Source organism: Sus scrofa, chromosome 5, assembly GCF_000003025.6.
Source record: "Sus scrofa isolate TJ Tabasco breed Duroc chromosome 5, Sscrofa11.1, whole genome shotgun sequence".
In the NCBI taxonomy this organism is placed as follows: Eukaryota; Metazoa; Chordata; class Mammalia; order Artiodactyla; family Suidae; genus Sus; species Sus scrofa.
The window spans coordinates 104,310,416-104,322,847 of NC_010447.5; the positions used below are offsets into that span (position 1 = coordinate 104,310,416).

The 12,432-nt window shown below is 36.8% G+C and overlaps 1 protein-coding gene across 2 annotated transcripts in view; it reads right to left on the reverse strand.

Annotated features, from left to right (window-relative positions):
- ZDHHC17 (zinc finger DHHC-type containing 17) overlaps positions 1-12,432 on the reverse strand; it is a 93,387-nt gene that overhangs the window by 9,547 nt on the left and 71,408 nt on the right. For both annotated transcript variants that reach the window (XM_021092815.1, XM_021092816.1), the window contains exons 11-13: positions 4,749-4,873; positions 3,660-3,722; positions 667-760 (exon numbers count right to left, since the gene is read on the reverse strand). In XM_021092815.1, coding sequence (XP_020948474.1) covers positions 667-760; positions 3,660-3,722; positions 4,749-4,873 — 282 coding nt within the window. The remainder of the gene's footprint in view (positions 1-666; positions 761-3,659; positions 3,723-4,748; positions 4,874-12,432) is intronic.

The following is a 12,432-nucleotide window of genomic DNA, read 5'->3' on the forward strand; positions in this document are numbered from 1 at the left end:
CGAGCCACATCTGTGACCTATACCACAGCTCATGGACGGCACTGCCAGATTCTCGGCCCACTGAGCAAGGCCAGGGATCAAACACACATCCTCATGGATCCTGGCCAAACTCTTCCTCTGCACCACAACGGGAACTCTATAACCCGGCTTCTTAAAGGCTTCTCCCCAGCAGAGGCGCGGAGCCTCTGCAATGCCCTGAGCTCCCTCGTAAGTCCCCGGCCATCTCCCAGACCGCTTAGCTCATTGCCTCGGACTACACCGCTCCTGATCACTGAGGTATGTGGAGTGCTTGTATGTCCTTCTTCTCTGCCTCTGTACATAAAACCTTCCCACTGTTTTTATTGCCTTACTTTCTCTTTTTGACTGAAGAGCAGTACTATCTGCCTCCTTCGTGATTTCACTGTTTCCAATGGAGAAGGCGGGAAAGAACAAGCGCTAGAGAAAATGGACAGAACAGTCGTAACAATCTTTTCTAGACACTGATTTGGTCTTTTTCCTCTCTCACAAGTGAGCTTATGTTCCGCCAACCAGAAAATAACTGAGGAAATGAGGGTTGGTGCAAGGTGCAAGAAGGAACCTTTTCTGTCTACTTTAATATTGTACTTCATGAGTTACCTACAGGAACTTCAATCAACAATACATTTAGAAATTTCTAATAAAACTCACCTACACAGTTACCCACCCACGGGCAATGATGGTCGAACTTCGCTATGCAGCGGTTGCACACACCACAATGTTTGGACCGCACTGGTTTCCGTATCTGTTAACAGGCACGTTAAAAGATTATGAAAGACACTATACCTAAGAGAGGAAAGCTGAACATTTATTTTCCTCAAAGTACAGTGATAAAAAAAAAACTTGTATTTTTTGAAAAGGATTATACCAAGGTTTCCAAAGGAAAAAACCAAACAAAATCACTTGTTTTAATAAAACCACCACAACAAAAATGAAAATGATAAGGCCACTGTAGAATATAAATTCCTAAGATGGGGCAGAACCATCACTTTACAAAAATAATTCAGAATCACAGGCCAATTTGCTGTTGCAATGAATGGTACTATACTTAACGTACAACCCTTAAATTTCTCAAATATCACTCTTCAGCTTTCTTAATGAAAATTCACTGCAATTAATGGTCAAATACGGGCTGTTGCTTAATGAAATGAAACTGCTCCTCAGTAAAGGGAAGGTCAAGTTAGAAGTGAATAAAAGAAGCTTTTAAAATTCCAACCAATAAGAAAATGTCTAAGTTAAAAAGCCAGCCAAAAAAAACAAAACAAACAAAAAAACAAACAAACAAACCACAAGAAACACCCCCCCCCCCAAACTAAAACCAATTAGCATACCTATCTTTCTTTCAGGGCCTCCTGAGATCTCAGATCTCAGGCAGAATTTCCCTGCTGAACTGCACGACCTTATATAAGAAAGTACAACATGCTGAAGAAGTTTACGTGGTCTCTATTCCATTCGTTGCAAAAAAACATTAAATACATCTTTCGGCTCTTGACAGGCAATAAAGAATTCTTGTCTATGATGACTTACTGTTTTAAGTGTTGCGAGATGTTTTTCTCTACATTACTCTAAATCGGTCAAGTTAACACAAGGACTTTAGTAGTTTAAAGTGATTTTCAACGAGATGCTAGTCCCATTGATGGATACATGACAAAAGCAAGCATTATTAACTCTTACCAGAAACAAAATTTATAATTTCATTGGTGTTTCAATAAAAGCAATGCTATCTCCTCAACAGTTTGCAAAAGGTTATAAACTGTTTTGCAGTACTAAGAAAAAGGCCTACGTATGCTATGTAGTTCTTCCGTGTACCAAAATAATCTGTGACCCAAGAAAAGGCTAAGTTATTCTTCACCAAGATACGAGACAACATCTATTAGGAGAAGGAAGTAAGATATAGCAAACTCTACCCTTCCTTTCAACCCTCAGCTAAGTTTCCCCTTTGGGCAACACAGGTCAATGAAAACTCACATGGGGCTCCCACCACACACTCCTTAGTTCACCTGAGGAGCAACTGATTTTTAGGAAATTCTGATGTATATGTGTCTTCTTAGAGACTTCTGTATTTCCAAAGTAAAGAATAACCATATAATGCAAATACCTCTGGCAATTTGAATCATTTTATAATAGGGTATGTCCTTTACTTCCTAATGCCAAGTCATCCAGAAGTACAGAGCTTACAAAAACATATAGTAAAATGTTTATGCTGTGATGACAAAAATAATCTTGTTCTTGCCATCAGGTATTTATTCAATAATGACACTTTACTGAGCAACTCTAAAGAATCTGTCACATGGCAAATACATCGGCCACGTATACTTGACTTCGGGAACAGAATTAATATTTCCACAGAATAGTCGAGCATAAGAATGTTCTAAGTGTTAAGAATACCAATTCTGTAAATTGTCCACTGTAGAGCAGAGACAAACACCTTTGCAACCATGCATAAAAATACCAAAGAACCCAGTCAGCACCCTAGAGTTGTTACCACGAGTAAAGCAGTATGGATTTGAACATTCAAAATCGTAAGTGAAACAACTTAAAAGAATCTGGAGATTTAGAGCTCAGTTTCAAAAACTCATTCCAGAATCCTAAATTAAGTCAATTATTTTATTATTCAAATGTTAAGACATTAGGTCAGCTGTAGGGTACAACCTGAAGGTATAAAAGAGCATTTAGTTTAAAGCATGATTTGGGGATATTTTCATTTCCATGTAGAAAAACATGGTTTAACCACTGTGGCAGTCATACATTTTTCACAAGAACTACCTATAAAAATTAAGCAGAAAATCATTAATGTCTATAATAATAAAACAAACCATGTCAAGATTATTATACCTGATTCCATAAATAAATGCCATTTAATTTCGTATATAGCTTGATCTACAACCTGGTTGAAGATGACAACTTTTAATATCAATGATAAAACAGTGCTGAAAGTTGCATAAACACTCTAATACACATGGATACCTGCTCTAATTGAACCAGGTTAGAGGCCATGGTGTCTTAAAAGTTATACAATTACCCAATGTGACCTTTAATATAAGAATAAATTTTCTTTTCTTATTTTACTTTTTGTCTTTTTGCCTTTTCTAGGGCCACTCCTGGGGGCATATGCAGGTTCCCAGGCTCAGGGTCTAATCAGAGCTGTAGCCGCCAGCCTACACCACAGCTCATGGCAACACCGGATCCTTAACCCACTGAGCAAGGCCAGGGATCAAACCCGCAACCTCATGGTTCCTAGTCAGATTCGTTAACCACTGAGCCATGATGGGAACTCGAAGAATGAATTTTCTTAAAATGTAATTAGGGTAACAGTATGTTAGGGAGTCACAGTAACCTACTGAGAGTAAATATTACATAGTTTATCTGTTGAACAGTATTTTAAGAAAGAAAGGAAAACGAGCATGGATACAAAGGAATGGCACCACTGAAGCCCAAGCGTAGTTAAGGTACCGGCGGGAATAAGTGCCCTGGAAAGGAGACGTCTTTTCCCCTCCTTCCCTCCTATGCCGCGGTCTAAAAGGCACCTGGAGGGGTCAAGAAACATGCTCAGCGAAAGACACTGTTCTGGTTTCCCACACTCTCTATGCTACGCCACTTCTAAGGGGAGAGGAGCGAGGGAAGAATGAAGAAAAAAATACTACCAAACAGGTACTGCAGAATATACTGAGGTCCAGACTTCCTGTCTCTGCAAGTTCAACTATTGTCTGTAAATTAAAAAAACAAATTTTATTAAAAACTGAACAATATTCACCAACTACTGTGCCACAGCATCAGTATCAATAAACACGATGTTTGTTTTTAAGTAACCAATGTATTCAGATGTAAATAATAAAATCCCTTCACTAACTTCTGCTATTGCGTTATAGTTACGAACACAGCAATTTTATTTCTTGGGTGTAAGAAAAAGCAACCCTAAACTTAGTTATAGGAATACACTTCTGAGAATAAAACTAAATTACCTACCCTAAGAACTAGTCTGCGTAGGTTTTGATGATAAAGAGATGAATGCAAACCTAAGTCCAATAAAGGACTGAATCTTTAGAACTGGAATATAACTAAGAAAACCCGGCAAACCAATTAGTAGTAATGTCTAGAGAACACTGAAACATAAGGGCAGCATTCTCTATATAGCCTAGAAAAGAGGGATTAGATCAGAAGAATCTACTAGTGTTTTAGTCAATTGTGGATAGGAATAATTCATCAGGATTTGTTTCGTTTTCAGAGACTGGATTGAAAAGCTCTTAAAAATAATCTAATTGCCTCTAGTCCAATTCTCTATGTTCATGACATCTTTGGACTACAAATTTGGTTTCCTGAGTACCTAGGCCATAGGTGAGGGGTGCCTTGGGTCATACATACAAATATTTCAATCATTAGAACAATATATCTGTACTACCCAGTTTACTGACCTCCTAGTTTATACATTTAACGAACACTTAATGAATGCGAATTTATATGCTGAATGTGTACAGAAATCTTTAAAATTCTGTATTTGCCTCCGAAAACAATCGCAGTCCTTATAAAGAAGAGAAACATGAAACTTCAAAGCTTCATGGAAGGGTAAGGACAGGCATCATAAGAGCACCAAAGGTGAGCATCAACTATACATACCCTCAGTTTGGTTTGAAATTTCCTGCATTCCAAAAGACAGCTTTTACTCTAATAGCAGCTAAAAATACTGGTAATCCAGCAACAAAACACATGTGACTAGTTAGATTGTATCTTGCTACCTTTTTCTTTTGTTCTTCTGTAGCTTTAATAATCCCTGGATCTGACTTCCAAGATTTTCCAAAATTGTAGAAAAGTGCAATACTATTGGCAAGGAATGGAAGATGGATAAATAAAAAGTTGAGATGTGCCTAAAGTTAAGGAATCTAAAGAAGCCATGAAAACTAGTTATTATAAGCAAGCTTACAATGTGTAAAATTCTATCACATACACGAAAAAACCTACAAAAAATAGAAGATGGCTTATTATATCAAAGAAATTACATACTAGTCTATTACATTAAATAAATACATTTTCCCATTATGCTCATAAGTAAATGTGGAAAATAAAGGAATTTCTTTATAAACTTTAAATCATGTAGGGGAGGCTTATCTGGCACTTTTTAGAAGTCAGCAAATATATTATTATTATTTTCTTTTTTTTTTCTGCTTTCTTTTAGGGCTGTACCTGTGGCACATGGAAGTTCCCAGGTTAGGGGTCAAATTGGAGTTACAGCTTCTAGCTTATGCCACAGCCACAGCAAAGCCAGATCCGAGCCACAGCTGTGACCTACACCACAACTCATGGCAAGACCTGATCCTTATTTATTAACCCACGGAGCAGGGCCAGGGATGGAACCCGCATCCCCACTGATACTATTTGGGTTCGTTTCCACTAAGCCACAAAGGGAACTCCCCAATATATTATTTTAAAATGATCACTATTTTGACAAAAATGAAGGGATTTATGTTCAAAGTAACTAGCATATTACTTTATTTATATGCATTAAATTCTTTATATATCTACCAAATGGATATCATACCTGTATATTTAAAAGATTTTATTTTTTTTTTACTCTTTTTTAGAGCCGCACCTGTGGCATATGGAAGCTCCCAGGGTAGGGGTCACAACGGAGCTGTAGCTGCCAGCCTACACCACAGCCACAGCGAGGCCAGATCCAAGCCACCTTTGTGATGTACACTGCAGCTCACGGCAATGCTGGATCCTTAACATTGAGTGGGGTCAAGAATTGAACCCTCAATCTCATGGATACTACTTGGGTTCATCACCACTGAGCCACAATGGGAACCTCTGAGAATGTTTTTATATCCTTCCCATTGCCTTTTTTGACCACATTCAAGTTGACTTTAATAAACCGACTTAAAGCAGAAAGAGCTTCTATGTTCACGTTTTTCTACCTAATGAAAATGTAAGAGGTGTACTGAGCACTTGTAAATTTAAGTGAAGAACTGAAGACTGTTTTCAGTAACACTGGGAAAAAGAATGCTGCTGGAGCAACACAATTCTGAGACACACAATACATGAAATACTCAAATACCATTTCCAGGATTTTACGTAGGTATAAAAGCTGTCCATAAAATTTCCCGTGAGAGCCCTCCCTGTACCAGGGAAGAAAGGGAAGTGCCAGAGCCTGGGGGGCGGGGCGGGGGGCGTGGTCCTGAGAGGGATGCGTGTTCACACAAGGACAGCACTAACCCTCCTCTCCAGCTAGTCCTCCTACACAGCTACCCGTCACATGCCTCGAACTGACTGCCCTTAGCTCAGACCCTCTGTCTTGTCACTTCTTCACCAATGCATCATTTCTTAGTCTAAAAGGCATAAGGATTTCTACTCTAGTCAGGTCTTCGAGTCTTCATTATTTCTATAACCTCCCATGTACATGGGGAAAAAAAAAAAGATTTACTAAGACATGAATGCTTTCCTTGTTTTTTTGTTAAAAAGATTTTACATACATACAAGTATCATATGAAAATTGTATAATATTTTTGGACATTATCATGTAATCCAAAATTAAGTAAAATCCAAAAATAGTGTGTACACTCTTTACATTTCTAATGAAGCACAGATAAGCAAGAACAGCTTCATGAATGAAATGGTCCTATACTTATTTGGTAAATATGCCAAAACACTAAACAACCACGTAAGATACAGGAGGAAAAAAGGAAGACGAAAGAGTAATTATTTACCACCTGCCATAAGATAAAAGGGATTTCTCGTTCTCTAGTCCCCTATTTATTCCAAAGTTTATCATCTGTATTCCCCAAAATCCATATGTACAGCCAGCAAAGAATAAGCAGAAAGTCAAATTTTCAGCTCTTCCAACAGCGAGAATTCTCCTAAGGATAAAGCCGGATAAATGTATTTGTGCCAAGAATGCTGAAGACTGGCATGAGGGCAGTGTGTTTATGCACTGCTACAGTTTCAAAAAGTACTAACATATAAATATATAGGTCAGGTTCCATAAATTTGCAGGGTGCTATCCAGCAGCTCAGTAAATGATTATAAATTTGAAAGGGACATTCAGGAATAAAGTATCAGATGAACTTAAAAATTTCTTTGTTCTTTTAAAGATAAAGAAATCAGATATCTTCAAATATCTAAGTTTAAATTTAGCTTTAGCAATAGATCACACTATTTTAAACATTTAACAGAGATAAATTTTTGGTATGTTGTTTTTGTAAAGGTTTAAAGCAACACCTTTTCCTGAAATTTTGAAAACACTAAAAAGACAAAAATAATTCTACAACCTAGAGATAACGCCTTTTATTTATGGTATTCTGTACTTTTAATCATAACGGAGATCACTGTGTACTTACTAGCATTAATAAAATAATACTTATTTATAACTGACTATGTGCAATTTAGGCTGCACAAAAACCCTACAACTCCTGCTGCTACCCAAATGGCAAAACTCAGGTAGAGGTTAATTCAGCAGCACAATTACAGAATGGATTGACATGGACCTGGTATTAAAACCTAGGGTCTTGGCGTTCCCGTCATGGCTCAGTGGTTAACGAACCTGACCAGTAACCATGAGGTTTCAGGTTCAATCTCTGGTCTCAATCAGCGGGTTAAAGATCCGGCATTGCCGTGAGTTGAGGTGTAGGCTGAAGACCCAGCTCGGATCCCATCCTGCTGTGGCTGTGGCGTAGGCCAGGAGCTACAGCTCCAATTTGACCCCTAGCCTAAGAACCTCCACATGCCACGGGTGTGACCCTAAAAGACAAGACAAAAAAAACCCCCCACAAAAACCTAGGGTCTTGCAACCTATGCTATACTGCCTCTTCAAAGTGCTTTGCAGAATATCCTGGGTCATTAAATATGTGAACAATATCTTTGGGTTTAAAAATCTTTTAAGTCTGACACATATTTTTATACTGTCAGATTATTTCCAGAAAGATACACCAATTTATAACACACCACTAGCAACACATAGCTGCTGACCACTAATATTTACTTAGCACTGAGCAAAGGAAAACAACTGCCATTGAGAGGAAAGAGAAGCATTATTTCATCTTCATTTGTATTTATGCTTTTACGCCTAATCATTCTCCAATTAGAAATAAAATGCCATCAATGTTTTCATTTAAATATTTATGGAATCTTTTTTCCATTTAACTTTTTTTTTGGTCTTTTTAGGGCCACAACTGTGGCGTATGGAAGTTCCTAGGACAGAGGTTGAATCATTGCTGCAGCTACCAGCCTATGCCACAGCCACAGCCACAAGAGATCTGACCCGCATCTGCAACCTACACCAGCTCACTGAAATGCAAGATCCTTAATCCACTGAACCACAATGGGAACTCCTACTTGGAAGTTATTTTGATGCCTGCTATGAACTGCAGCTCTAACTTACCATAAAACCCCCCAAAATGAACCAAAAACAATAAATCAAACCAATCAACTGCCTCCTAAAATTCTAGCATCAACTTCAGAAAGAGGTCAAGCCACACTATACCATAAAGTTCAAACTGGAGGTCAAGGAAAGAAGATTCTGGTGATACTGCCTGGTGCAGTTCTTAATCCCACCTCCACCTGTATTAGTAGTGTGGGAAGTGAAGATGAGAAGACAAAGTCAGAACTCTTATCAATCCCACTCTGGCCTTCTGCTACAGACTGAATCACATCCCCCCTCGTACCAAATGCCAATGTTGAAGCCCTAACTTATAACAGGACATCCCCCACCCGGAAGCGGGATCCTTCGGAGATAATTAGGTTAAATGGGTCGTAAGGGTAGGCCCCTAATCCAACAGGGCTGCGGCTGCACAGCAAGAGGAGAGGAAGGAGCTCTTTTTGGTTCTCTCCCTGCCGTGTGAGGACACAGGGAGAAGTTAAGTCTAAGCCAGGAAGAGAGCCTTCACTAGAACACAACCATGCTGGGGCATCCTGATCCAGAACTATGAGAAAACGAATTTCTGTTGTTTAAGCCACCTACCTCAGGGTAATCTATAATAGCAAAGGTCTAAATATCAAAAAGAAGTCATTTTTCTCTAAATTAATCTATAGCTTAAACAGAATTTCGATCAAAATTGCATAAGGCTTTTCACAGAACTTAAGGAGTTGATTCTAAAAAATTTAAATAGAAGTGCAAAGGGCCAAAAAGAGCTAAGAAATTCCCAGTAACAAAAAGTTGGGAAACGTGGCCTACCAGATCTCATGGGTTAAGAATACGTAAAATAAGACACATGCACCCCCATGTTCACTGCAGCACTATTCACAATAGCCAAGACATGGAAACAACCCAAATGTCCATCGACAGATGATTGGATTAGGAAGATGTGGTATATATACACAATGGAATACTACTCAGCTGTAAAAAAGAACAAGATAATGCCCTTTGCAGCAACATGGATGGAACTAGAGACTCTCATACTGAGTGAAGTCAGTCAGAAAGAGAAAGACAAATACCAAATGGTATCACTTTATCTGGAATCTACTACATGGCAATGAACCTCTCCACAGAAAAGAAAATCATGGACTTGGAGAACAGACTTGTGGTTGCCAAGGGAGAGAGGGAGGGAGTGGGATGGACTGGGAGCTTGGGGTTAACAGATGCAAACTATTGCCTTTGGAATGGATAAGCAATGAGATCTTGCTGTGTAGCACTGGGAACTATGTCTAGTCACTTATGATAGAGCGTGATAATATGAGAAAATAGAATGTGTACATGTATATGTAACCGTGTGACCATGCTGTACAGTAGAAAAAAAATTGTGTTGGGGAAATAACAATTTAAATAAATAAATAAATAAATAAATAAAGCTACAGTAATCAGATAATACAGTACTGGCATAGCCAAATAGAACAATAAACTGAAGAGCATAGGGAGCTTGATAAATATGAAGTTGATACTGCAGCTGAGTGAGGAAAGGGTGTGTTGGAGCAATGAGTTCCCTAAATGAACAAAAAGGAAGCTACTGACGCCTCTTCTCACATCGTTCATTTGACACAGTCGTCAAATACACATGAACTGTAAGACCTTTTGTAGGAGTATCTTTAATGACTTCGGAGAAATCTGCGTATGTGCACAAAAAATATACAAGATTATAACAATATTGTTGGAGTTCTCAGAAGGTGATGACTGGATATCTAAAGACAGATATTAAATAGCTGAGAAAATAAGAGAAGAAAACTAGGAGAGATACATAAAAAAACTAAGTCTGGAGAGTAAACTATTGAAAAAATGCTTAAAAATAAAATGCACAGGGCAGAGGAAAAGTTAAAATTATTTTTGCACTGTTTTCATTTATATATATATAATTATCCCAGTCTTCAGAAGTTCCTTACATCCACCTAATGGTTTAAGATTAACTTAAGACCTAATTGAAAAATAATTTATTTTCAGATGTAAAATTCCTAATAACCTATTACAAAAGTGGTGCCAACACATTAAAGAGATGTCTATACTGGTTATGACAGTGAATTTTAGAGTTGTTTGAGTATCATAAAAATACAGTCAATGAACAAAATTTTCAAATAAATAAAACTGCAAGAAAAATCACTCATGAATCTCCTAACAAGAGATAACCACAGCTAAAATTACATGTACTCACCTCTGGCTCTTATCATTTGCACATTTAAAATTAAGAATCCCTTTATAAATACAATTTAGTATTTTTTCATTTATTACATTCCAAGAATGAGCCCTTATCATTATGTCTTAGGAATGCATTTTAATGGCTATTTTATCCTGTACTGTAAGTCACATAGCAGATAACTCTTTCCTCCTATTCAGGTTGGACATTTAGGTTATTTCCATTTTTTCCCTGGTATAAACAGTACTATGATAAACACCTTTATAAATAAATCTTTGCTCTTATCTCTTATTATTTACTTGTGAATAATTAAGAGACCAAAGGGTATTTTTAAAGCTCTTTCTATACTCTGACAAACTGCTTTCCAAGAAGATGTAGTAACTTAATTTTTAAGGTCAGAGTAGAATACAGAACATTTGAAAATATACTGCATCAGGTCAAAGAGCTCAGTTCTAGACCAGATTCTTGTTAATTACCTACCTATGTAACTTTGAGCAAGACATACAATTTCTCTGAACCTCAATTATTCCATCAGTTAGAAAGGTGAATTACAATTTGTGTGGCTTATTTTTTTAATCTCAAAGAATTATTCTGAGAACCAAGTAAAAGAATATATCTGAAAGAATTATAAACCAAAAAAGCAATGAACAAACATAGCAAGTATATAGGGTAATACTTATTTAATGAATAGGAGAAAAGAATAAGAACTCATTAATTATAATAAATAGTTTATATCAATATAAAACTCATTATTACCACAAAAACACTGAAACTGAGTAACATATTACAAGAAACTAAAATCGTTTTTATAGTTGATCCTTATGCCTCATAGCTAAAATCTGTAACCCCACAATCAATATTCACAGCGCTTTTGCAGTCATTTGTATGTGCAAAGCAAGCAAGATACATGAATTATTCTATGTATATATACATTTCCGGCTGGATTAAACAAGGCAATACTCTGCCTTCTTTTTTGACATGTGTTTGCTTTTTGCTGGCAATTCTGCTGTTTAAAATGGCCTCCAAGTACAGTGCTAAAGTGCTATCCTAGGCACAAGTCTACATACATGGACTGTACAAAACTCTCTGGCATAAAGTTTTCATTATTTGGTAATTTACTAATTATCCTTTTCCCTACTCACATGCAAACATATTTAAGAGTACAGCAACAATTCAAAATTATTTGGAGATGTGAATCTGACTTTTTTCCCTTGAACATAAAATTTACTGTCCAATTTAGGAAGCAAAGTTAGAAAGTATGTCTGGAATACAAAAGTCATTTCAGAGGTCAGTACTTTTATAAATTTAAAATAGAGAGGTAGTGAAAATGAGTAGATCTGTTTCACTCATTAAATGTTCCAATTTAATTTAAGACAATTCTGATGCTTAATAAATCCTTGAAGAACAACTTTTATGTCAAAGTATAATACAAGCCTAGAATGGGCTAGTGAAAACTGCCACATGGAAAACTTTCAATAGACACTATGCTAAGAAACTATTTTAAAAGTACTATACTTTCTGAAAGCAATCCTATAATGCTGTGAAAATGTAAGAATTAGAAGTGTAGTTATAATTCGTGGTTCAGTTTCACAAATAAAATACCCATATTTTGATTTTCAGTATTTTGTTTTTGTCTAACATATAAGACAATTTAACAAAAATAATACAATATTGTAACATGCAAGACTGTAAAATGAAACCAGGTGTTAATTAATATTGTTCAGAACATTACAGGTCACTGAAAACTGCATGTCATTTAAATGAACTTCTGTACTTTTCACAGTAATGTTTTGAAAAATGACTTAGACAACTGTGAAACATGTACCTTTATTATATGAAGACCATCTTACTCCTTAAACCTTTTCTTTTA